The sequence below is a fragment of the Micromys minutus genome (assembly GCF_963924665.1).
Source record: "Micromys minutus genome assembly, chromosome: 29".
In the NCBI taxonomy this organism is placed as follows: domain Eukaryota; kingdom Metazoa; phylum Chordata; class Mammalia; order Rodentia; family Muridae; genus Micromys; species Micromys minutus.
In genome coordinates, this window is record NC_137964.1 from 14483873 (window position 1) to 14511008 (window position 27136).

Sequence of the window (27136 nt, forward strand, 5' to 3'; positions counted from 1 at the left end):
CCAGCACCCACATGGGGTCTAAGACTATCCATCTTTTCTGACCTCTTAGAGCCCCAGGCACACGCATGCATGCTGATAAAACATTCATAAAGATGTGAGACCTTGATAAGCAAGGGCTTTGGCTTCCCTCTAAGTAAGGAAGTGGGGTTTGGGGCTTGTCTCAAAAACCCCTGACCACCCAGAGGCAAATGAAGGCCTGTGTGTTGAGGGGAGCGATCCTTCATCTCTGAGCCTCTTCCCTATCAGCACTTCCATGGTTGATCCCACATCCCCTATACTGCAGGCAGAAAAACAAAGTTCCAAACAGAGGCTCACTACAGATACAAATGTTTATTCTACATAAAAATCTCACAAAATGGGCAGCTGGTTGTACCAAGACCTTTGGTGAAGGGGGAAAGGGAGGTGGCCGTGAGAAGGCAGCACGGACAGTGGTCACAGTCACTGGGCAGGAGCAAAGCTGAGGGAAAGGGGGCACACAGACACGGCCCCAGCTCCCGCTGCATGCAATCGCATGCATACTCCTTGCCTGTGGACGAGAAAGGGGTCCCGGGGCAGGGGGTACATTTTTGACTCTGAGAAGCCCCAAGACGGCAGGGGAGGGAGTGGGGATCCCCCTCCCCAGCTGGCTGCTGAATACTGCATCCAGTACACCTGACACCACGTGGCACATCAGTGGGAGAGGGGCAGGGTGAGTCTGCAGGCTCAAAGTGACACCTGGCTTTTCAGAGCATAAAGGGAGCAGGGAACCGCTGTCCCCAACATGCAGCTCTGGCCACAACTTAACATGCCCGTTAGACTGCAGGCTGAAGACTATGGCCTGCCTCACCTCTCCAGCTCAAAGCAAGGCTGGAGATGGCACCACTAAACTTCTTAGCAAAGGAGCACTAGGCTCAGGCCCAGCCAGGGCTGTGGTAAGGGTAGCTGAGGCCAGAGACATTGTCAGGCTTTGTCCAAAGAGGGGGTACTGGGTACTCCTAACACACCAGCAGCCATGGTACCCTGAGCCTCCTCTCAATGGGCAACTAACAAAGACTCAGTGCTGAGCTATCCCCACCCCTAACCTGAAAAGCAGCACCATGTGACCAGCTGGTCCCACCCTCCAGGTGCCTTGGCATGGTGGGAAGAGCTGGAGAAGCCAGAGGGCAGGGCAAGTAAGGGCAAGGTTGGGGTCCAGAAAGGAGCCTGCGTCCCAGGGAAGAGTAGACCCCAGGCCTGAAGAAAGGCGGACCTGGGCAGGGCCCGAGTCTTGCCCACACTGGCCTGTACCCAGCCCCTCTGGCTGTTCCCAATCCTGCTCCCCTCTGCCTCTTGTACAGACACACACTGTCACAAGATCATGCACACGACACGGCTTGGGGCAGGGTGGTAGGGACGGGAGCCTCATGGCAGAGAGGGAGCAGTGTTGGATGGGAGGGAAAAGGACTCCCAGCCAGAAGGCAGGAGTGGGGAGGGCAACCCAGCTAGGTGCAGCAGCCAGGGGCCTCCTCAGGGAGACCCATCCAGAATGGAGCGGAGGGTGGGGTGGTCTCTATCCAAAGATGCCCCCGATGGTGGAGGCGATAACAATGCCCAGAATCACACAGCAAATGATGATCATGATCTTCTTCTGCAGGGACACAAAAGGCAGGCTTTAGAGGAGCAGTGGGGAAACTGGAATGAAGGTTCATGCTAGAGCTGAAGAGTAGAGCACCTGCCTAGAATCCCCCAGTGAGGGGCTGGGGGCGTGGCTCAGTGGTAGAGCCCCTGCCTAGAATCCCCCAGTGAGGGGCTGGGGGCGTGGCTCAGTGGTAGAGCACCTGCCTAGAATCCCCCAGTGAGGGGCTGGGGGCGTGGCTCAGTGGTAGAGCCCCTGCCTAGAATCCCCAGTGAGGGGCTGGGGGCGTGGCTCAGTGGTAGAGCACCTGCCTAGAATCCCCCAGTGAGGGGCTGGGGGCGTGGCTCAGTGGTAGAGCCCCTGCCTAGAATCCCCCAGTGAGGGGCTGGGGGCGTGGCTCAGTGGGAGAGCTTTCGTCTAGCATTTGCTAGATCCTGAGTTCCATCTATCCCCAGTAAGGAACAAATTAAAACAAAACAAAGAAAACAACCAAAAATAAGTAAAATGAGGATTGGAGTCTGGAGAGTCAGGGCTAAGATAGAGGATGAGATGGATTGTTAATGAAGTGAAGGCTATGGTTGAAGCTTCTGAAAATGGGATAAGGTGGGGTGGGGGGGGAGGCAGATCCCACAGTCTGGGGGCTCTCCAGGGCATGGGCTTAGGCAGAGCTGGCCACTGACCCTGCGTGCCTTGCTCTGGTACTTGACGGCTTTCTTGGTGTCAGACACAGCCCTCTCCACGTAGTCCACGGCGTGTTCCACATTGTACTCGATCCTGTCAATCATCTCCCCCTGCAGGACCAGGGGTACCCAAGGTCCAGGCCTCCCGCCTCAGGACCAGGAGGGAGCGCAGGGTAGGGCTTCGGGAAAGTCCCCTGAAGTCAGAGAGAGAGAAGAGCTGTGTGAGGAGGGCATGTAGCTTCTCAACTGTGCCACCAGGCCAGGTACCTGGCCAAAGTATCCCAAGTACAAGACATGGCAGGAGCAGCCACCACCTTTCCCAAACAGCCGCCATCCTGGGGGGTGGAATTGGCCATGCAGTCTCAGACAAGGTTGAGGACCATGCAGAGGGTGGTCAGCTGTGACCCCAGGAAATGGACAATGCCAGGCAAAGGCAGGGAAGGAGTGGGTGGGTCACAGTCTGTACTTTCCCTGGCCAAAGCTTACCAGGTAAGCATGGGCTAGCCTCTGCCCTTTCCTTAGGGGGACAGTTCAGGAAACCTCATGTCTTCTGTCTTCAAACGTTGAAACTCTCTGGCCAGCCCCTACCGTCCTCTTTAGAGCCATGTCCTTCATCTGAGTGCCACCCTGCCCCACAAGACTTACAACCATGTTGGGTCTCAGTCTAAGTCTGAGGACTTCTCCTGAGGGTTTCTCAAGCAAACACAGCCATTTCCACAGACCTGCCCACGACTCATGTCACACTTACACCTAGGACCCTTGGTCTGGCCAGGCATGATTTGTGAGCCTAGCACTCAGGAGATTGAGGCAACAAGAGCAGGAGTTCAAGGGCTAGCCTAGGATACATAACAAAACCCTTTCTTACAAAGGTAAAAGAAATCACAAATCACAACATACCTGAAGACCATGACCAAAACAGACAGAGAGACAAACAATAACAAAACGTCAACAAAGCTAGGTGTGAGGACAGCTAAAAGTTTAGCACTGAAGAGACCCAGACAGGATCCTGACTTCAAAGTCTAGCTTGGCCTTAACAGCAAGATTATTTCACAAAGGCAAAAGAACAAAACCAAACCAAAATTTTTTTTTTTTAAATCAATAAGATCCACGTCAACAAAGCCAGACATGGCGTCTCACCCCTGTAATCCCAGCACTCAGGGATGAGGACCTCCTTAGGTTTGAGGCCAAGGCTGTAGAGGAAAACGCTGTCTCAGAAGCAAACTCAGTTGTGTTGTGGTTGCCTAGAATGTGGGGAGGCTCACATTTGACCTCCAGCATCATGTCCACTGAATATAGTCACACAGCCCTGTGAGCCCATCCTTTGGGAAGGAGAGGCAAGAGAATAGTAGTTCAAGGTCCAGAAGGTAAGGTGCCATAGAGGATAAAAGCTGATTGCTACCAAGTGTTGTTCAACCCTTGGCCCCACATGATCAAAAGAGAGAATTTGCGCTTCTCCTGCAAGCAGATATTAAAAAACAAACAAACAAACAAACAAAAAAAAACCCTTTTTCTTAAATAAAAAAGTTGAGTGTTAGACTGGAGAGATGGCTCAGTGGTTATGAACACTGGAGGCTCTTACAGAGGTCCCTGGTTCAATTCTCAGCACCCGCATGGCCGATCACAACCATTCAGAACATCAGTCCCAGGGGATTAGACACCCTCTTCTGTCCTCCATAAGCCCTGGGCACTTAGTGCCCAGACATGTATACAGACAAAACACCCACACACATTGAAATGATAAATAAAAACTCTAAAAAAAAGTCCAGGGTTGGGATGGAGAGCTGGCTCAGCAGTTAAAAGCACTGGGTGTTCTTCTAGGGTCCAGGAAGTTCCAGATTCCCAGCACCAGAAGTTGGCTCACAACCATTTACATAGGAATCTGATACCCTCTCCTACATGCAGGTGTGCACACAGAGCAGTCACACATTTAAAACACACAAAGTTCAAGGTCATCTTAGGCTGCGTAAGTTTGAGGCTGTCGTGACATAAATGAGATGTCTCCAAAACAAAACACATCCGCTAAGAGCCAAACAAATACATGAATAGCCTTGTTCATACATCCGACATTACCAGCTACCACCTCGTCTGTCTCCTTTGGGTTGGCCCTGACCACCCGAGTCCACAGTCCTCCTTTCTCCTCAACCTTAGCCTCTTGCTGAGAGCTTGGTACTGCTGGTCCCTCAGCTGGGTGCCACTTCTCACTGCTCCTGGGAGCCACTCCCAGCTGGTCCCTTTCCACCATACATGTGTGTCTGTTGGGGCAAAGGAAGCCTTGTGTAGACCAAGTCCTGAATGAATATATATTTTTTAAAATTTTTATTTATTTTATGTATGTGAGTACACCATTGCTGTCTTCAGACACACCAGAAGAGGGCATCAGATCCCATTGCAGATGGTTGTGAGCCACCATGTGGTTGCTGAGAATTGAACTCAGGACCTCTGGAAGAGCAGTCAGTGCTCTTACCCGCTGAGCCATCTCTCCAGCCCCATGAATGAATATATACTATGCCATGGGCATGGCCTTTCACCCCAGCATGTGGGAAACAGAAACAATAGTATCTCTGTGAGGTCAAGTCCTTAGTCAGCAAGATAAGGTCTCAAAAAATAAAAATAAAGAAGCAGAAAGAAAGGAAAAAAACTTGTAATCAAGGGCTGACTCAGTTGACAAGCACCTGGGTTTTGATCCTTGGCAGCCATGTAAGAAGTCAAGCATAGTGGCACGTGCCTGTAACCCCACTTCTGGGAGCTAGAAACAGGAGGATCTGAGGCTGGCTGGGTAGCCAGTATAACTGATTTGGTAAACTCCAGATTCAATAAGGGACCCTGTCTCAAAAAATATAAGGTCTGTGCACTCACATACGCACACACGCAAGCATGCATGTGCACACACAAACACACACAATCTCAACTTTTAGGCCATATGTTGAACACTCCTACCTAGGACTCTCCCGAGCTCTCAGCACTAAGGACTAATCCATTGTTCTATTAGAGGCTAAGCTACCCTCTCCCGTCCAATAGACATTCACTTGTGTAAGCACCGCTCAGTTGCCCAATTCCTTGCTACGCCTTCTGCTCCTAGCAAAGCAGCCAGTCTATAGTGGCCCTTGACATAGTTCATGAAGCCAGGACAGGACTGGAGTGAGGGATGGGGCCATGCAGGGCCTAGGGGACCAAGCAGAGTCATGCAACCAGATCCCCGGAGGCTCTTATAACAGTACAAGTTACCTGAAGATGCTCTGTCCCTCCCGGGCAGGGCAGCGTGTTGGGTGGAAAGGGAAGGGGTTAGTGTGGCCCTGGATGTTGCTGGGGGCCAGAGGCCAACACCGGAGACGAGGATCCTCACCTGGCTCTCCACCAGCATCGCCATGTCCATGAACATATCATGCAGCTCCCGGATGCTGTTCTCCAGCTTGATGATCTCACTGTGTCTGGTCTCGATCTCACTGAGGGCCTGCTTCGAGATGCTGGAGTCCATGATGATCTACAGGGTAGGGCAGAGGGACCCTGATGCTGAGGGGAAGGGCTGGACTACAAGGGAGGCTGTCATTTTTTTTTGTTTGTTTGTTTTTAAATCTATTCATATTTGTTTGTCTGGGTATATGCACAAGTGCGGTGCCTGAGAAGGTCAGAAGAGGATGTTGGAGGCCCCGGAGCTGGAGTTACGGGTGGTTATGAGCTATCAGACATGGATGCTGGGAACCAAATTCATGTTTTCTAGAAGAGCAGCAAGGACTAATCCATTTGTAATGACCACAGAGTCATTTCTCCAGGCTCGATAGTTAGTTTTGCCAAGTTCACATAAACTAAAGTCACTTGGGAAGAAAGTCTCATCTCAATGAGGTAGAGACATGTCTGTGAAGGACTGTCTTAATTACCAATGTTAACTGATGTGAGAAGACCCAGCTCACTATGGGTGGTGCCATTCCCTACACAGAAGATCCTGGACTATGTGAAGAGAAAGCTAGCTGGGCACTAGGCAAGCAAACATTTATTTTCTCTCCATTTGACTGCGATGTGACTAGCTGCTTCAATCCTGTCAGCTAAACATGACCCCTGTCCCCTGAGTTGCTCTGTGTTGGGGCTTTTTTTTTCCCCTCACAGCAACAGAAATGAGACTAGAATAGGGGCCAAGGAGGGAGGCAGCTGGGATGAGTAAAGGTTTCCCAAAAGCAGCAGCCACAGCCTTTCCAACCTCCTGTTTGGCACTATTGCTAATTAGTCTCTGTGTATGACTCAATTCCTGCCTGAAATAAGGAGCTGATGACACTCCCCCACACAGTTAGTGCTCACCAAGTGACTGCTTTATTATGGCAGGCATGTGGTGCACACCTTCAATCCTAGACCCCGAGAGGCATAAGCAGGCCAACCTCTGAGTTCCAAACTACCCAGGCCTATACAAAGATTCCAGGATAGCCAGGGCTACACAGTGAGACCCTGTTGCAAAAAAAAAAAAAAAATGCATTCATTACTTATTGTATATATATGTATACTTATGCAAGCATGTCCAACAGCACATATGTGGAAGCCAGATGGGAGTCAATTTTCTCCTTTCACAAAGAGAGTCCTGGGCATTGAACCCACATACTTGGGTTTAGCAGCAAGTGCTTTTACCTGCTGAGCCATCCTGTTGGCCCTTATTGGGTTGTTTTTGAGACAGGATCTCATGAATCCCAGGCTGGCCTGGAACAAGCTATATAGCCCAAAATAAGCTTCATCTCCTAATTCTCCTGCCTCTACCACTTTAGTGCTGAAATTACAGGCCTGCAACCATGCTGGGTTTTAGAAAGTGCAGAGAACTGAGTCCCAGGTTTCATAGTGGCAGGTAAGAATGTAATTTATTTTAATTTATTTAACAATCGTGCTACAGCCCAGTTTTGTTTTTCCGGTCTCTCTCTTTTTCTCTCTCTCTCTCTCTCTCTAAGATTTTATTTATTTTGTGTATATATGAATACACTGTCATTGTCTTGAGACACTCCAGAAAAAGGCATCAGATGCCATTACAGATGGTTGTGAGCCACCATGTGGTTGCTGGGAATTGAACTCAGGACCTCTGGAAGAGCAGTCAGTGCTCTTAACCACTGAGCCATCTCTCCAGCCCTTTTTTTTTTTTTTTTTTTTTTTTTTGAGGGGGGGTGTTCTACACATTTATTTTCTTTTTTAACATTTATTTTTATTTTACATGCATTGTGTTTTCCCTGTGTGAGTGTGTGTGTATAAGGGGGGGGAGTGTGCCAGGTCCCCTGGAGGAATAGGAGTTACAGACAGTTGTGAGTTGTCATGTAAGTACTGGAAACTGAACCCTAGTTTTCTGGGATTAAAAAATAATAATTGTGTGTGTGTGTGTGTGTGTGTGTGTGTGTGTGTTTGTGTATCTCCTCTATCACTCTCTATGTCACCATGTAAGAAAATGTTTCTACATCTGTCTGCATCTGTTTGCATGTGTGGAGCGTAACACTCTACAGCTTGCTTCTAGTCAGAGGGCAACTCTGAGAAGGAAGCCAGTTCTCTCCTCCCCCCAGGGGGCTCTTGGGGACGGAAGTCATGCTGTAAGGCACAGTTAGCATTGCTTTCCTCTCCCTTCTTAGGCACCTTGTCAGCCCTGCCTCAGTGAGACAGTCTTCACGATGAACCAGAAATTAGCCCTTTTGGTTAGGATGGCTGGCCAGTGAGCTCTCAGCTTTGGCCGGGTCTGCCCCCTCACTGCTGGAATTACAGGTACACAGTTTGTTTTTAGGTAGGGTCACATACAGTTCTGCCGTAGAGCCAAGGATGATAGGGACTCCTCCTCCCTCCACCCACCCGGGGTCGGGATGAAAGGTACGCTGCACCGTGACTACTCAGTGCCCTGGTTGGCTCTGAACTGGCAGTAAGACTTTCCTTATTACTTTGTGTAATAAGTGTGTGTGTGTGTGTGTGTGTGTGTGTGTGTACACACAACTTGCAGTTTTCCGCTTCTACCGTTTCAGTCCCAGGGATCCAACTCAGGTGGTCAGGCCTGGCAGCAACCTTCTTTACCTGATTTTAACCTGAATACAAGTCTTGAATTTCACCGTTGCCACTGACATCTACATGACCCTCAATGTGGTTTCCTCCCTTCACTTTCGATTCAGGCTTTCTCTAAACTCTGCCTCATTCGGGTGCCGTATCCAAACATTACCCTGACCCTGGGTTTGGCTCACACACTGCGCTGTACTGTGGAGGGGTGTGGTTAATGGGTCCTGGTAACAGGGGAGGGGTTCACACTCACCCCAGAGGCAAAGATGGCAGGATTCCCACTCTCCAGCATGTCTTCCAACTCCTCACTGGTCGTGGTCCGGCCAGCTATGGGTGGGGTCACACTAAGTCAGGCCCTCCCGGGGGAGCTCAATAGCTTCTAGCTTCCAACCAAAGCCCCACCCCAACCACACCTCTAGCTATAAGCCCCGCCCCCAGGCCCTTATAGTTGACTCCATCTCTAGCCCCAGCTTTCACCAATGGCCTCACCCCCCCAAGCTATATCCGCACCTCGAGGTCCTACCCACCCCACCCTATGTAGCCCTAACTCCATACCTAGACTCTATTCATGGCACCACCCCTCCAACTCATATGATGCCCCTAGCCACGGGCCACATCTACCACCACTTGGCTCAAACCACAACCCCAGGCCCTCCCTGCTCGTGGCTCCAACCCTCCAACCCACACTACTTCCTTAGCCAACCACGAGCCCCGTTTACCACTTCTTCAGTCACAGGGCCTCCCTTCCAGCCCGGACCCTGCCCCAAGCTCACTGATCTCCAGCTGCCTCTGGATGCGCCCTTTGCAGCGTTCTCGGTAGTCTGACTGGGTGGCGTTGTATTCGGACATGACCTCCACAAACTTTCGGGACAGCGTGGAGTGCTGGGAGCCCGGGGCAGGGAGACAGGGGTACTGGTAGGTATTGGGCTCCACAGAGGATCCGGAGACTCAGATGCCCGCCCACCCTCGCCATCCCGCTGCACCTGCGTCTTCCGGATCCGCAGGTCGGCTGATGAGCGGTTCAGACCTTCTTCCTGCTCGATGCCCTGCTCAATGCCTGGGGTGGGAAGGTAGGCGCCGCTGAGCAGTACCCTGCCTCGGTGCCTCGGGCCCCACCCATAAGTCAAGGATTCCGCTCCCCTCCCCAACCACAAGGGATGGGGGTCACGTGGAAGGCGAATTGTAAACAATTATGGAGGTGGGACCAACATCAGTCCTTACAGCTGGGAGGTGTGTGCAGCTGTGTACACTCGTGTGTGAACACACACACCCACACCTTCGAACCCAGGCGTACTTGCTGCCCTGGGTCTGGCAGCTCAGGCCACTTTGTGACCTGATAATTCCTCTTTTGTGGAGGAAGGTGGGGAGGCCAAGGTGTCTACCACCTGTAGCTCATGTTCCCCTAAGTAGCTCTGGCCACCTGACATGCATGCGTGTCTGTGAGCAGAGACATTTGGTCCGTGCATAAATCTTCTGTGGGTGGGCTTCTTTTTTTTACTTTAAAAAATTATTTTAATTGATTATTTCTATATAACTCTCATATAGCCCAAGCTGTCACCAAGCTACGTAGCCTAGGCTGTCCTGATCCTCAGAAACTCCACTTTCGGAGACGGGTGTGAGTTTCCACACCCAACTTACGGGATTCTGTGAATCTAATTCAGGGCCTCGTGTAGGCTGGGCAAGCACTGTACCAACTGAGCCAGGTCCCCAGCCACCACTGAGCCAAGTCCCCAGCCACCAGAGCAACTTACTCTTTAGCTTGGAGCGAACTTTGTTCGCTGTCTTCTTAATGTCTGACATGAGCTCCTCCAGTTCCTCCTTGGTTTCTATGGGGGGAGGGAAGAAGACATGGTGTAGATCCCAGCCTCTAGCACCAGGAATGGGATGGAGGGGGCTGAGCGAAACCCAGCACTGTGATCTCCCTCCTTCCCTTGGCTGCGTCTTGGTCTACAGCTGCAATTCTAGGCCAAGGCCACCCTGGTTACAGCCTTGCCCTCTCTCCCACCTCCTTCCAAGAAGCTGCTCTCCTCCTCTGGTGCCCCCCCCCCCCCGTTCCCTGGAGTGCCTAGGACTGTTTACTTAACGGGTGCCGGGGTAGGACCCGATGGCTCAGGAGGGGAAGATGAAGATACCCACCAGGCCCGGAGCACAGTGGTCCACTTTGCCTACCCAGTCGAAGAAGCAACAGCAGACCTTGAACTCCTCACAGAGCTATCCTTCCTAGGTGGTTCTGCCCTGAGTGTCTGAGACAGGGGGCACCTGGTTTTGCGGGCTTGGGGGAAGTAACGGAAGAACAGTTTCAAAGCTATAATACCCCCGGGTCAGGGGAGGAGGGGAGGTCACGGAGGTGACAAGTCACTGGGGGTCATGAGAGGTGATTAGAGGTAAAGGAAGACAGTGGCCGTTGTCCTAGCCACAGCTGTGACCTTGGGCTGGCTGAGGCCCCAGGGTGCTCAGCTTGCTGCTCTCCCAGGAAGCCACCAGGACCTGGGAGCAGGTTCTTGGCTACCGTACACGCCGGGAATGGGGCTCAGGGGTGATGGCAGCGCTGTATCAGGAAGGAGAGCCACCTACAGGGTGGACTGTGAGTGAGACAGCGCAGGGGGCTCTGCGCCGCGGAGGCGGGAGCCTTCCTCCCACGAACAAAAGGAAACTTGGTCACCAGCTGCTCTTGCAATCTCAGCCTTTTTTGCTCAGACCCAAAATAGCCCAGCCGATGGCAGCCCCGGAGGAAGGAGAGCCGGCATTGATCTAGGAAAGCCCCCGAACCAATACCCATGTCCAGATCCCTCCTTAGCTCTGCCCCACCCCACAGCCCTGTGAGGTGTCCCCTCCCCTGGGTGAGTGGCTGCATCTTACCCTGGCCCGGGTACCACACCCACTCTGTAGGCCACACAGGGATGCTGAGAAAGGAAACTGAGTAGTTTCATGGTTTGTATGCCCAGCAGCTGAAGGGTCCTTGCCAGACTCCCCTTTTCTTCAGATATAACCTCATGTAGTCCAGGCTATCCTGAAACTTGCTGTGTAGCTAGAGATGACTCGGGACTCCTAATCTCTTGGCTTCCACCTCCCCAAATGCTAGAATGACTACGGACATGTGCCATTAGTGTCCCGTTTATGTGCTGCTGGAGATTGAACCCAGAACATCACGCTCAGCAGCCAAACTCTCCCTCCACTGGGCTACACCCGAAAGCTCATTGCTTTCTTCTTACCACAAAATTACCATATTACGCAGCCCACACAGGGACACACAGTGACCTAGATAACCACAGACAGAGACACACACGTCATCCTCGCCATTGTGGACATATCTTTAGGAAAAGAGATGAAGTGAGGTAACCGGACTCCCTTTCCATGGTCCTGGGTGGTCCCTCCCTCTCTCTCTGCTAGATGTCTCCTTAGATCACAAACACTCCATTCTGTCTTCCTAGGGGGCACAGAAAATACAACTGACGTCATGGCTCTTGGTTCATACATATTGAACCGGGTCCTGAACTAGGGGAACACAAGGTCCCCCCCCTTCCTTCTCTTGTCCATAGGGGCTTGGGACCTCCCAGAAGACATGCACTGATGGATAGGTCTCTGCAGGGAACAGTGACCATGGAGGGCAGGAGGCATGAATGGCTGGCTAGCCTAGGTCCCTGAGACAGAGAACTTGCCAGTCAATGCCTCCGTGGGCCTACAGTTAAAACCCTCCCAGGCAGAGGGTCTCAGCTGGACCCCAGCAATCTGGTGCAAATCAACTGCCAATCACTGTCTGAACAGAGCACCAGGGGTAGGGGCATGTGCCTGTAATCCCAGCACATAAGACTCGGACTAAGGTGTATCAGGTCCAATTTAGTGATTTCAAGACCAGCCTGGGGGTGCTGTGAGCTGGATCAGAAGGTAAAGGAGCTTGTCGTCAAGGCTCACAGCCTGGGTTTAATACCTGGGACCCACACGGTGGACAGAGAGGACTGAGCCCTGAAAGTTCAGGTTGGCTTCTGAATGTGTACACTCACACATCTTAGCACCACATACAAATAAAATAAAGAAAAATGTAACTTTTACAAACAGCAAGGGGGGAAGGGGGTTGGACAGATGGCTCAATGGCTAAAAGGACCTAGGTTCGGTTCCCAGCACCCACATGCTAATTCCATTCAGTTCCAGGAGACATAATGCCCTCTTCTCGCCTCCTTGGATACCAGGCATGCACACCTTACACCTTCAAACATGCTGGCAAAACACCTTGTGCAGTAACAAAAAAAAATTCTAAAAATAGTAACAAAATAACAAAGAGAGGTCAGCTTGGTCTGAATCCCCCCCCCCCCCACCTCTTTGTTTTTTTTTTTTTTTTCTTTTCTTTTTTTTGAGACTGGGTTTCTCTGTGTAGCCCTGACTGTTTTAGCTTTGTAGACCAGGCTAACCTTGAACACACAGAGATCCACCTGCCTCTGCAGCAGCCCTGGGAGTGCTGGGATTAAAGGCGTGGGCCGCTAGCACCACCCGCCTGGTTGAGACAGTATTTCAACAAACAAAACCAAGCAAAACACAAGGCATGGTGGGCAAAGAGGACACCTGACAGTTTGCTCTGGTCCTGGAAGCCCACCTACCGGCACACATCCCTGAACACGGACATTCACGAGCGGAGGACACACACGGACACACACACACACACACACACACACACACAGTCTCAACAGGAGTGTTGAAGCCAGGTCAAGGGTCAAGGGGCCCTGTCTAGGACTGACTGCTCCTGTGAAGGGAGACAGGTGACTGACTTCCTGGAGCTGTGAGAATGCAGGGCTCTGAGCTACCAGGCGGCAGGGTGCCAGATCCCACAGGAAGCTCTGCCTGCTTGGTCAGAGAGCTACCTCAGAGTTGCCATCTGCTCCCTGGAGAGGCAAGAAGGGTGGGGCTGGGCTGGGCAGCCTCCAACTCATCAGGCAACCTTACTTTCCCCTCCATCAGTCCATCCATCCATCCATCCATCCATCCATCCATCCATCCATCCATCCATCCATCCATCCACCCACCTACCCAGCTCTTCATGGGGCTCTTCCTTAGTAATCCCAGAAGAGCTGCCTGCCATTCCTGTGCCCTTAAGGAAAAACCAGGTAGCTGCAGAGGGTGGAGCTGGCCTGAAACTCTCTTTGTAGCTCAGGATGACCTTGAAACTTTGGGTTGGGGAGTCCTTCAACTACCACCTGCTGGGATCACAGATATGTCACGCCAATCCCTGGTCACGGCCAACCTTCACAGCAAGCCAGTGGCTACAGGTGAGAGTGAGGTAACTCCAGCACTGGGTCAGTGCCGGGAACCCTGTCTTCTACACATGTAGTAGGTCAAACACCCCACTGCCCAGCACAGCCCAGGGCAGGGTAGCTGGAACTCAGGAGCCCTGACTTCTCGCTTACTCTCATCGGGGTTCGGGGAGGCCAGGATGGCGCTGTGTTTCCGCTTCACCTCCTCCACGTTTTCGGCAATCTTGTCAATAAAGCCCCGGATCTCTTCCACCTGTGGACGGGGGGGGGGGGTAGTGGGGGTGGTGGGGGTGGTTAGAGGAAAATAGTAGGAAATCAGAGGAAAGATGGCCGGCACTGGGAGCTGGGTAACAGCAGCTGGAAAACCTTAAGCATAGACTCTGCTAAGCACTGGCCTATTCACCCTCAAACTGGCTCACACTGGAGCACCCTCACCTGGGGTGGGGATGAGGGGGATGGGGTGAGGGGGATGAGGGCGAGCAGGGGTTAGGTGCGTGAGAGCCCTGCACTGGCTCATGAGTGAGAAATGGTAGGTCCAAGAGGGGACATCAAGAAGCCTGGCTCCCACCTGTTCGAAGAACTCATCCATGAAGCGATCTCGGTCCACAGTGACAGTGACATCATCGTCGTCATCGCTGTCCTTGGCCTGAACAGGGTTGAATACACGTGAGTATGCACGGACCCCTCAAGATCCCAAACTATGAGACATCTTCACACGTAGCTCTTTGGCCATTAATCTTCCTCTTGGGAGACAACCTGTGTCCCACACGCTTTCAGCCACAATGCCACCTGGAGGGTCCCTAGGCACCCAGCACAGTAGAGAGGATCTGCCTGTCAACTGGGTGACAGACTCATGTCCCCTTCCAGTAGTTAAGAAACTAGGTCACCATGCCGGTGGTCCCTAAAATTGAAGCCAGCCAATAGGTTGTTGTCTGAGTTAATGGAGTCTGAGCCTGGCTGGGGTCTCCAGATTCTGTCTCACGGACTCCCTGCAAGCCAGGATTCCCTGCTCTCCGGAACCAGCAGTCTTTGCTTTGCTGTTTTTAGACAGTGGTTCACTTTGTAGCCTGGGCTATGGTTAAACTCCTGACCTTACCTCAGCCTCTCAAATGCTGGCATTATGGGCGTGTGCCACACCATGCCTGCTTCTCAATTAAAATGGAGCTGTGTTTCCAAGACCTGTTGGTCCCAATGTCCCACAAGCAGTCATAAAAAAACCCACCATCACAAGCTAGGGAATAATTACTAGACTTCTCTCTTCTGTCCATAGTTATTTTTTTTCCTTTTCCATTTCATATGTGTGTGCACATGTATATGTGTGCGTGATGCCATATGCATATTTGCACATGTGTGTGTGCCTGAAGTTGATGTCTTCCACTATGCATCCACCTTATTGATTGAGGCAGGGTCTCTCAATCAAGCCCAGAGCTTGCTGATTACATGTGGCTAGTCTTGCTAGCCAGCTTGCTCTAAGGCTGCCCTGTCTCTTCCTTCTGAGGCTGGATTTACGGGCGGGCTGCCACACTCATATGGCATGAGTTCCAGGGATCTGAACTCGGGTTCTCTTGCTTCTGGGGCAAGCATTTTAACTGCTGAGCAATCTCCCCAGCCCTGGCCATGGTCATCCTACCCAACAAATCTGGAGTCAGCCAGGGTCATGAACTGGCCAGTCCAATGTCCTTCCCACAGCCAAGGTCCACCAGCGTGACCCTAAGGGCCATGGTTCACTGCTCACTACAGAGGGTACTGCCTGCTTTTCTCAACATGACTCGGGTAGATGAGAAAGCCTGGCTCAGGGACATACCATGCTCCAAGACTGATGCTCTACTGTGAAGTGGGGATAGAGGCTTAGAACAAAACATAGGCATCTCCTCGGGCCCCATTACGTAGTCAAAGCAGGACCCGCTGAGGAAGCCGCTCCAAGCTTCTCTGGAGGCAGCTCTGAGGGGCCCCTCCCATCTACAGATCACACCTCCTCCCCCGGGCAGCTAAAATAAACCCCCACTCTGCTCCTTCCCCTGGAGTGCCTGTGGACTCCACCAGGTGGCCATCCCTCCCCCATCCTACAGACAAGGAACCATTGTCACACTTAGGGGCCATTCCTGGATCCAGGGTTGAGTCACACAGGGCACTCTGTAGGGAAACTGAGGCATGGCACAGCCTGTTGCCTATCACCAGGCAGCCAGCCAGGTCCTGAGCAACAGAACTGGGGCTCCTGTCATTTAGCCTCTTGCAAGCTCTGGGTCCCAGGAAAGGATGGGGGTACCAGGAAAGGCAGAAGGAGAATGTTCTATCGCCTTTGATTTTTTTCTTAGTTATTTAACATTTTTAATTTAAAAATATTACATATAGTTGTGGTACATACAGGAATGCATGCATACACCAGGCATAGGTAAGTACGCTCCTGACCTTGTAGGCCAGAGATCAAATCGTAGGAGTTGGTCCTCTCCTTCCACCATGTGGGTCCTGGGGATAAGACTCAGGTCACTGGGTTTAGCAGCAAGCCCCTTTACTCACTGAGCCATTTTGCCTGCTCCTTTATTTTTATTTTTGAGATAGGGTCTCATTTAGCTCAAGATAACCACCAACTCAATGTGAAACTGAGGATGGCCTTGAACTCCTGACCCTCTGCCTCCATCTCCTAGGTCCTAGTCATTAACTACTATATCCAGTTTCCAGTTCCCTTGCCTGGGAATGTCCAAAGCTGGGCAAGCTAGCCCAGCCTATAATCCCAATAAAACTCCAGAAGCTGAAGCAAGAACATAAAGGCCATCCTTATTTGGGGAGTTAAGGGCTAGCCTGGGCTGCATGTGATGCTGTATCACAAGACTAAAATGGCGTCGGAGCGTTGTCTCATCAGCTAAGATCTCACATTGCATTTTATAGAGGATCAGAGTTTTGGTTTCCAGCACTCACAACAGGAAGCTCACAACCACTGCAACTCCAGCTGTGAGGGATCTGGCGCCCTCTGCTGGACTCTGCAGGCACTGCACTCAAGTAGTGACTGACATACCACTCAGAGACATAAATATATACTAAAAAATTTAAAAATAAAAATTTGCACTAAAAAGAGTTCAGTTGGTAGAGGACCTACAATGCATGAAGCCCTGGGTTCTATCACTAACACCCCAGAACCCATGTGCCAGCTTTGCTGAGCCCCCTGCTCCACCCTTGTTGGGGCCACAGGCACTGGACTGGTACCTCTCTATACCTCACTTTGCCATCCCTCACACAGGCACTTGACCTCTCTAGAATCTGACCTACTATTCCCACCAGCTCCCGAGGGCTGGACTAGACTGGAGACTGGCAGGGAAATGGCCAGACCTCATCCACGAGGGCAAAGTTGGAAAGGTACCATTTTAGGGGAGACTCTGAAGGTGTCTTTCGGAGTGGCCCCAAGGCCAATCAGAAGGTGTGGGTCAGACCTCCCCGTTGTAGTGAAAACCTGTCATTGCTCCCAAGTACCCTGAGGCCAAAGTCCACAGGAATCATCTTTCCCAAGTCTTTCTTCCTGTCTTAACTTTCCTCTCAAGTGATGAATGTCCTGAGAGCAGGCAACTCAGTGGAGAAAGGGGTTACTTTAGTTCACAATTCCAGGTGACAAAAGTCATAGTGGCAGGAGCTTGAGAGAGCCAAGCACATCACATGTAGTAAAGAGCAGAAAGAACTTGGGCTAGAGAGATGGCTCAGTGGTTAAAAGCACGTGTTGCTCTTGCACAGAACCTGAGTTCAGTTCTCAGTACTCACATGGTGGCTCACAACCATCCACCTTTATTCAGTTCAGGACCTAAGAAATGGTGCCACCCACAGTGGGCTGGGGTTTGCCACATAAACTTAACACAGCCCCAAACAGAATTGTCCATGGGCCAAACCGATATAGACATTCTGAAGATTAAGTCTCTTCCCAGGTTGTGTCAGGTTGACAATTCGAGCTAGCCATCAGCTGGGCAGTGGTGGCCTGTGTCTTTAATCCCAGAATTTGAGAGGCAGAGGCAGAGGAATCTCTGGTCTACAGAGTGACTTCCAGGACAGCTAGAACTACAATGGAGAAACCCTGTCTTGAAAAAAACAAAACAAAACAAAACAAACAAACAAACAAAAACCATAAAATGAAAAAATAAAGCCAGACATCCCTGCCTTGTTCCTTCAGAGTTTCTCACTAGTACCTTTCTGTTTCTTTTCCTCTCTTTCCAGAATCTACACAGTCGCTATGAACATCTTCCTACCCCTGTAATCCACTCTGCTTCCCCCCCACCCCCGGACTTCCGCTCCCTCCCCCAGGGGAACTTCCCTCATTCCTTTGGTTCCCCAAACACTACTCGTGTCCTGATGGGAGCCACAACCACACTTTCATGCCCTCAGGGACCCGAGGAGAGATTCCCCTTTGCCTGTATGCCTTCTATGGTAGAGTGCTCCATCAGCACCTTACCCAGAGGGCTCTGCTCACATCTGGAAGGCACCGCTGTTTGGCAGTCTCTTCTTCCCTGTGGTTGGGTTCTGTGCTCTAAAGAATCCGTTCACGCCTTCTCCCTAGGGTGGCTGTATCAGAGATCTAACGGTCTTGCCAGTGTTTTCCCTGCCCTTCTCTTTTCGACTGGAGTGTGCATTCCTTTTCTTCTACAGAGACCCAAGTCTTGTTTCGTCCTGCCTCTGTCCTCTGTAGCACAGTACACAAATAAACCCGCTGTAGTCTGAGCAGTGTCAAAAACTGGGCACACATCATCCAGCCCAGCACTCAGGAGGCAGAAGCAGATTGTTCTCTGAGTTCGAGGCCAGCCTGATGGTCTACAGAGTGAGTTCCAGGATAGCCAGGGCTACACAGAGAACCCCTCCCCACCCTCAAAAAAAAAAAAAAATCAAAAACAAAAACAAACAAAAAAAAAGGCAAACAAACAAAAGCTGGCCAAGATGGACGGTCTAACTCTATTAATATAGCCAGAGATCACATAATCAACAACGGGCTGCCAAGATGGCTGGCTCAGCAGGTCAAAGAGCTCCTTGCTTTCCTAACGACCTGAGTTCAACTACCTGGGTTCAATTCCCAGAATCTACATTTAAAAAAAAAAAAATCTGGATGCAGTGGCCATTATTTGAGATCTCGGCATGGTTATGGTGTGTGTGTGTGGGGGGGGGGGGTGGGAGGGAGTCGGGGCCAGAAGAAGCCACTGGAAACATACAAACACACATAAGCAGTCAAGCTGAAGAAATAAGAGAGACCCTGGCTTAAAAACAAGGCAGGAGCTACTGAGGTGGCTGAGCAGGTAAACACATTTGCTGCAAAGTCTGATGGTCCTCGTTGGATCCTTAGAACCCACAGGGAGGTGGATGGACAGAGAGAGCTGTATGAAGTTGTTCTCTGACCTCAACACACAGCCATAGCCAGCATGCGTCCCCACAATACCCTGGGGTGAGGGAGGGGGGAAGATGGGGCATACAGAAGAGAGAAAATTGAAACAGCTTTTAAAAAATTACAATCACTTAATACTTCCTCCCAAGGAAACCCTCAAACCCTCCCTGCCTGGTCCTTAAGGTTAGAGGATGGACACAGGAAGGAGCTACCCTGTTTCCTTTGTTTGGTCCTCTCTCATTCTGGGTTTTCTTGAGTCAGGGTCTCTACCCACAGGGCTGGCCTCCAACTCCCATCTTTCTGTCTCCGTTTCCCTAGCAGTAGGATTACGGATATGGCCTATGATGTTCCTACCAAACACACAAAAAAAGATGTATTTATTTATTTTATGTGAGTACACTGTACCTGTCTTCAGACATACCAGAAGAGGGCATCAGATCTCAGTACAGATGGTTGTGAGCCACCATGGGGTTGCTGGGGTTTGAACTCAGGACCTCTGGAAGATCAGTCAGTGCTCGTAACCGCTGAGCCACCTCTCCAGCCCCACACATTCTTGACCAAAACAAAATCAGGTTACCTGGCTCAGCTGGCTATCCTGGCCTGCCTTCTTCCTGGAGCAGGATGGACATGATACATGAACACACGGTGGTTACCCATGCACCAGGAAGGTGACTCAGTTGGCAGACTGCTTGCCTACCATGAAGGGAGCCCTGGGTTTGATCCCCAGCACCCAATAAACTGAATGTGGTGGTGCATGTCTGTGATCTTAGCACTTGGGGTGGTGGAAGCAGGAGGACCAGGAGTTCAAGATGATCCTCTGCTACAAAGCAAGGCCAGCCTGGGCTACATGAGACCTTGAAACAATTAAATAGACAAGCCCCAGTGAGCATACAGCTCCCTGGCTGCCAATCTGGCCCTTCTCCAGAGCCCTCTTGTCAAAACTGAAACCCTTCAGTGATCAGGAGCCCCAAACCAGAAACATGGGAAAATCTTCACCTCCTTCCTTCCTTCCTTTCTTCCTTCCTTTTGTGTTCTATGAGACAGAGTCTTGCTATGTAGCCCAGGCTAGCCTTGAATGCACAGAACTCCCCTTGCTTCCACGGTCCGCTGCGTGACACAAACCCCCAGGCTTTCCCTCTCTTTCACATATTCTAACATTTTGATTCTTCCTGGCAGGTTTTGTAGTCTGTCCCCTGGTTGCTTTGTTTTGTTTGACCCCGATTCATATCCAGGACACTTTAGGAGAAGAATTAAAAATCTTTTTTTCCCAGGTGGCTGGAGAGATGGCTCAGCAGCTAAAAACTCAACATTACTCTGCTGAGCCATCCCACTGGCCAAGAATGGCCTCTTAACTGGAGATGAAGGCTGATTGAGTTCAGTTCTCAGCACCCACATCAGGTAGTTCACAGGGCCAGTAATTCCACCTCCAGGAGATCCAACACCCTCTTCTGGAATCCTGAGACACCTGAATACACATGCATATACCCACATAATCTAAATATCCCCCAGTGAGGGGCTGAGGGTGTGGCTCAGTGGTAGAGCCCCTGTCTAGAATGTATAATGTCCTGAGAATGATTTCCAGTACTGCAAACAAACATGACAGTCTCCACTGAAATCAGTATAACTAACTAATCTCAGCATGCTGGAGTCAAAGTCAGAAAAATCAAAAGATGTTTAAGGATAGCCTGGGCTACAGCAAAATCTTGCTCAAAAAAAAACCAAAAAAACAAAAAAACAAAAAACAAACAAACAAACAAACAAACAAAAAACAACAACTAAGCCATCTGTGAAGCAAACATAAAGAAACTCACACATCCTCCCTGGGCAAGTGAATTGTCTTAGTGGCTCGCCACAATGCACAATGACCCAAGTTCAACCCACCTACTGGATAAAAAGAACTGACTTCTGTGAGGTGTCCTCCGTATAAGACGCCAGCCTCGGTCAGTGACATGGCTCAGATGGAGAAAACCCTTCCCACAGGAACCTGGAGTTGGATCCCTGGGATCCACGCAGAGGTGGAAGGAGAGAACCGCCCCTGCCCCTAACACTCCGACCTCCTGACCTCCAGGAATTTGCAGGGCTGGGAGCCAGTGCCTTTCCAAGCAAAGACACCAATGACGATAGGGCCACTGAGGTCACAAGAGCCACCGAGGACAGGAAGCCGGAAGCTGTCCCTAGCGGTGTTGAGGACAGTCTACGTGGTCTTCCTGGCAGAGACTCCCGTATTCTAGGACACTTTTTCTCCAGGAAGCCAGTGTGATTGCTCTGGGAGGCGCAGAGGCTGGGGGATGGCAGCAGGCCAGCCAGCGGGGTTGATTCATCTGTTGAGCCCAGCCAGCCCGGCTGTCTACCTACAGGGTTATTTTCTTTTTCCCTTCCTCTTTTTAGTGACTAATCAAAGTCAGTATCGCTAGTGTAGAGAGGCCCAAGCTCCAGACAGGGATATAAAGGCAGTCTGGTCCCCAGAAAAGCACACTCCCAAGTCAAGCCTAGCTTCCTGTCTCCACCTCTGGGGCTGAGTGATTCCTGCAATTCCAACTCAAGGTTCCTGCCCAGGCTCAGTGACCTCCACAGACCCCAGAAAGGGGCTGTGCTGGTGTGCACCCTTAAATAAACTCCTGGCCCTCTTCCAAGCTTATGTTTGTGTAAAAACAGTGGTTTGACTAGATTAGTGGTTCTCAGTCTGTGGGTTGTGACCCTGGGATGTCGGATGACCCTTTCACAGGGGTCACATATCAGAATCGTCATTACATTACGACTCATAATAGTAGCAAAATGACAGTTATGAAGTAGCCACGAACGCAATTTTATGGTTGGGGGTTCACTGCACCCCAAGCGGGCTGTATTAAAGGGTCTCAGCGTTGAAAACCACTGGACTAGACGGTCCTGTAAACCATTCCAGATACACAAGTAGAATGCATTCTGGGCCCTCTCCTAAGGAGCTGCAAAGGAGCACAGAAACCATACATTGTCCACTGTCACCTATAGGTAGAACAGCTCCATTTTAATGTCTGCTTTCCTTCCTTCCTTCTTTCCTCTCTTTTTCTGAGACATGGTATCATGTAGCCCAGGTCTGCTTTAACTGCTATGGAACGAAAGATGGCCTCGAACTCTCTATCTTTTTGTCTCCATCCCCTAAGTTTCAGGATGACAGGCCTGTGCCACTATATTTAGCCAGTGTCCGCTCCATCTTACCAACAAGAAGACAGATTAAGCTCAATTAAGCATAAGACAGAGATGGTACCTAGAAGAGCAGGAGACTCGTGGTAGGGAAGGAAAAAGGAAACCCTGGGCTTCTTCTTCCAGAAAGTTCAGCCTGTCCTATGTCTCATGGAACATGGGTACCAGGTGTGAAGGGTCCTGATTTCTAACTCCCACCTTTTAAAATTTTTTGGATACTACAGTTGAACCCAGGGCATCATACATACTTGGCAAGCACTCTACCACTGAGCCACGCCCCCAGCCCCTCACTGGGGGATTCTAGGCAGGGGCTCTACCACTGAGCCACGCCCCCAGCCCCTCACTGGGGGATTCTAGGCAGGGGCTCTACCACTGAGCCACGCCCCCAGCCCCTCACTGGTGGATTCTAGGCAGGGGCTGCAGTAAGCTACATCACAGGTCTTATATTTTTAACATATTTTTTAGATTTATTTATTTGATTTTATGTGTGTATTTTGCTCACATATATGTACCACATGTGTGCCCGGTGCCCAGGAAGATAAAAGAGCCCTGGCTGTCCTGAAACTCACTCTGTTGATAAAGTGGGCCTCGACCTCATAGAGACCCACCTGCCTCTGCCTCCCAAGTGCTGGGATTAAAGGTGTGTGCCACCATGGCCCAGCCATAACAGGTGCTCTTGACTCCTTTTTTTACATATTTATTTGAGACTGGGTCCCATTACATTGCTAAGGCTGATGTTGAACTCACAGTGTAGCTCAGGTTGACCTTGAATTTGAGATATTCCTGCTCCAACATCCCGAGTACATGCATGACAGGCATGTACCAGAAGACACAGCAGGTCTGGCGCTGAAATCTTTCATTTGGGGGAAGGTCTAAATTCTCTTTCCATCACTAGCCCCTCCTCTGGGATTACTGACTCCGCCTTCAGAAGTCCAGCTCCATCTGGGCCACACATTTGTCTCTTACCTACTTTCAGGCTGGCTTGCTCTGACTACCCCTCCACACCAATCCTCTACTGCCCGTAGTGGGTCCCTGTGTCATGCCAGCCCCACAGAAACGTGATTAGTGATCTAGAAACTCTGTGTTAGAACGGGAAGATGAGTTCCAGAATTCTCGGGAAGAAAATGAAGACCTGGGGCTGGGGCTGTTGCTCACTTGGTAGAGCTGTATGATTAGCATGCGGGAAGCCCTGAGTTCTACCCCAATCTCCACATAAACTGAGCCTGCAGCCGTGCACGCCTGAAATCCCAACACTGGGACTCGGAAGCACAAGAACTGTATGTAGTCTGAGGCTACCCTCAGCTACATAATGAATTCCAGGCCAGTCTGGGATGCTTAGTAAATCTGCATCAAGGGGAGAAAAAGAAAGAGAGAGAGAGAGAGAGAGAGAGAGAGAGAGAGAGAGAGAGAGAGAGAGAGAGAGAGAAAGAGAATATGTGTGCGGGTGCCTGCGTGCTTGCTATCCATCCTATCGAGGCTGCAAGATCATGAGTTCAAGGCCATCCTTGGCTACATAACAAGTTTAAGATCAGCTCTTCTCTCACAAGTGAAGGGAAGGAAGGAGAAGAGGGAGACCTTTGAGTTCTGGGGAGGAGGCCTCTTTACATCCCATGTTAGGAAAATACTATACTCCTCGACTCTTTCTAGCTGTGTGATCCTGGACTAGTCTTGGCTCCGGAGGGGTTAAACTTCCATAGGTCTATCTACAAGGCTAGGGCCAGGGGGCCCTGCTGGCCCCTTCAGGATCGATTCTCATGTGCAATCTGCAGATCTGGGAGAGGCGGGGCTGAGGATGGCTAGAGGGCCAGGCCCAGCCTACAGCACAGCAGCGAGGAAGCAAGCCAGCTCTTTCCCCAAGTGTGACTTTTATAAATAAGCTCCCTTCTTTCTCCTTCCTTCCAAATGTGGTGGTGCTGGGTGGGGGAGGAAGAGGAGGAGGAGGCAGAGGAGGGAAGGGGAGGGAAGGGGAGGGAAGGCTGGAGCAGGCACACAGATACCCAGCAGCATCAGCACCAGTGTCTCCATTCTTGGTGACTCTGCTTTTAAAACCCTGACTCCTGGGGTTTCCGGGGCTCCTGAAAATCCAGCCACCATCGGAAACCTGAGGACCTCTCTTCAAGCTCCAAGAAGCTGGGTGTTGAGTTTTCCCCCTTTTCATTTCTCATGGATCCCCGTGAGGCTAAGAATGATGGTGAATCCAGGGTCCTTCTGCCGCCAGCTTGGGAGTGCTGACGTGACTGGAAGCTGCACCCCCCCCCCACACAGGGTTTATGCTAGGCAAATGTCTACAAGCTAAGCTACCTTTCTAGCTGCGAGTGTGCTGTTGGCATCTCACAACCGGAACTCCGGGACAGGAGAGCGAAGGATTTCTAAGAATGGCAGCAGGCCACCAGACTATTCCACCCCCAACCAAGGTATTTCATCCCAGGTTGGCTTGGGACAGCTAAGAACCTAAGAACCCCCGCCCCTGCAACCGGACAAGGCCAGCAGGCTGAGAGCACTGTCTCCAGCCGATCTGATGCCCGGATGGAGTGGAATCCATGTAGCATTAGTTTGAAGTCAAGTTTGTCATCTCTAAGTGGGCTACCCAGGACAGTGTTGAAGGCACAGCTCTAGGTTCAAGCTTTTTATGACCCAAGCTGTCTGACCCTGATCGACTAACAAACAATTGGGCCACTTTGGCTGTGCCTCCATTTCAGCTTTGGCAGAAAGGCTGAAGACTGGTAAGCGAAAGGCTGCTGTCGTAAAGGGAGGCCTGTGTTCATGGGCACTTGGTTCCCTCAAACACACGTGATGGTCACACTGGGTGTCAAACACTTCTGACGGTCACACTGGGTGCCCCAACATGGGCACGGCCATGTCATTACCGTCTATCACCTGGGCATGCTAGCTCATTCAAGTTTGGCTCCAGTCTGACACGATGGTGCGTGCTGTCATCTCATGAAGCTCATGAAGTTGAGGCAGGAGGACTGCTTTGAGTTTAGGACCCGGCGGGGTTACATAGTTCCAAGCCAGCCTGGGCTACAGAGAAACCTTTTACAAAACAAAACAAAACAAAACAAAACAAAACACCCCCCCCAAACAAAACAAAAAACCAAAAAACCAATAAAAACACATAAAACATAAAAACACAGGAAACTTGAGGGCAGTGACAAGGGGCTGGTGGGGGAAGTGCTTAAAGACTATATATGACATGAAAGGCTGTCTATTTCCTTTGAAATAGATGAGGCACTGGGCATCCAGCCAAGAATAATGCAAGTCTGAAGGCATGTGGGGGTCGGCTGCAGGTCGGGAACAGGATGAAGGCTAGACTGGAGAGCACAGACATGACCCGTATTGTGGTAGGGGGATCCAGGCACAGATGGGAAAGCTAGGCAGAAATCACAGCCATTTGGTCAAAAGACCCCAAACAAAACTTTCTATGGAGGGCTGTAAGTGGGGCACAAGAGGATTCTAGGAAGCCACCCAGCTGGGTGGGGGGAGCACCCAGAAATCAACGGGTGGGGCTTGCTGAGGAATCACAGGAGACAATCTGATAAAGCGCCTTTATCTACCCTCCCACGAGAGAGCTTAATTTCTGTCCCTCTTATAGTCTGGAGCCAGAGAAAGGACACTCCCCTGTGTGTTAAAAGTAGGCGACTGGGGTCTCATGATGGAAGAACCGTGGGCTCTGACTTTGATAGAACCTATCTACTGCCTTCTACTCCTCTCAAAACCCCGCCCCAAGAGCCACACCCCAGAGGCCTCCGTCACACAGGTAGGAAAATAGACTCAGGTCGCAGTTAGACCTGGAGATCCGGGAAGGGTCTGCGCAATGACAGCTTGGGTTGCCTAGAAGCCCAAAGGTGGACCAAGGGTAGATACGGTTGAGTCCTTGAATTCAGAGCAAGCCGGGGATCACTAAAGCGACCGGGGTGAACCGGGAGCCACAGGTGATGGGAGCCACAGGTGATGGGGAGCCCCAAGAGACGGCTCCCGCAGAGGCCACCCCCACCGGGCGGCCTCGTTTCCGCAGCGCGCCCAAGGATGGGGTTGGGAGGGGAACTCTGGCCAGGGGGGTAGGAGGGAGCCGAGGATCAGCCTCCAGGGGACAGTGCAAGGACGGTGACAAGCGGGCGAAGAACAGGTCACGATTTTGCATCCCGCCACCGAAACCCCATAACAGCCCTCCAATCGCCCCCAAACAGGAGCGCCCCAAAAAGTTCCTTAAAACCCCGGGTTCTAGCCATCAGTCCCGGCGCTGAAGAGCTCAAGTCCGTGACCAGAAGTAGATCGGAGGGGTGAGACTCCCATGGGGGTTCGGGGGTCCCCCAGGCTTGCAAGGTTCTCTCCGTCCCCTTGTGGGCGTCCCCGTGGCATGCCGGAACCAAATGGAGAATTACAAGGCGCGGGGTGAGCGGCGCGCGGGGATCGGACTCACCGTGCGGAGCTCCTGGGTTCGGTCCTTCATGCTCCCGGGAGTGGCAGTAGGCGCCGGCTGCAACCGAGTAAGCCCCGCATGCGCGGATGCCGCCCCGCGGCTGCGCAGCGCCAGCCCGCGCCCCGCCCCAGTCCCTGGGACCCCCAAGCCCAACCCCAGCTGGCCACGCCCATCACCCTTCCACGCCCGGATAGATCCCGCCCAGGGCTCCGCCCCCAGGAGCGCAAAGGGGTACAAACCCAGCCTTATGCACCTGGTTCCACGCATCAACTAGTGTTCTCTATCTGGATGTGCCTCCAACTCCCTGGCTCTCCTGTGCCCCAGCCCCCACTTCTGCTCAGTCACCCATTATCTAACCCTGGGTCCTGACCGGTGGAGTCCTTCCTATCCCCTGGATCTGCTGGAGTGGAACCCTTACCACTTGTCTTAATGATAGTCTCACTGTGTAGCCCAGGCTAGTCTTGAACTCAAGTTCCTACCTCAGCCACAGGAGTACAGGCTTTACAGACATGAGCCTCCATGTCAGGTTTAAAATCCCTTCTTGGACTGATTGCCTCAGGACCTCCAGCATCCCCTTTCTTCCACGAGTCAAAATTCCTCTCCATCCTGTCCTGAGACGGCTGAACAGATAAAGATGCTTGCCACTAAAAAAGATCTGAGTCCTAGTGGGGCAGTGAT

The 27136-nt window shown here is 51.4% G+C and overlaps 1 protein-coding gene across 2 annotated transcripts; it reads right to left on the reverse strand.

The window, feature by feature from the left end:
• Positions 1–680: 680 nt before the first annotated feature.
• STX1A (syntaxin 1A) lies at positions 681–26488 on the reverse strand (the record flags this gene model as incomplete). 2 transcript variants are annotated; one of them, XM_080941297.1, is made up of 10 exons in its annotated part: positions 681–1606; positions 2275–2385; positions 5618–5755; positions 8522–8595; positions 9042–9150; positions 9252–9325; positions 10020–10094; positions 13665–13764; positions 14080–14157; positions 26459–26488. In XM_080941297.1, 10 exons carry the CDS (start codon positions 26486–26488, stop codon positions 1529–1531), a joined length of 867 nt encoding a protein of 288 aa, XP_080797423.1. In that variant the 3' UTR covers positions 681–1528. The 2 variants fall into 2 exon arrangements, with proteins under 2 accessions (XP_080797423.1, XP_080797422.1); XM_080941296.1 differs by lacking the exon at positions 681–1606 and having other exon boundaries at positions 2340–2468.
• Between the last annotated feature and the right edge of the window lie 648 nt (positions 26489–27136).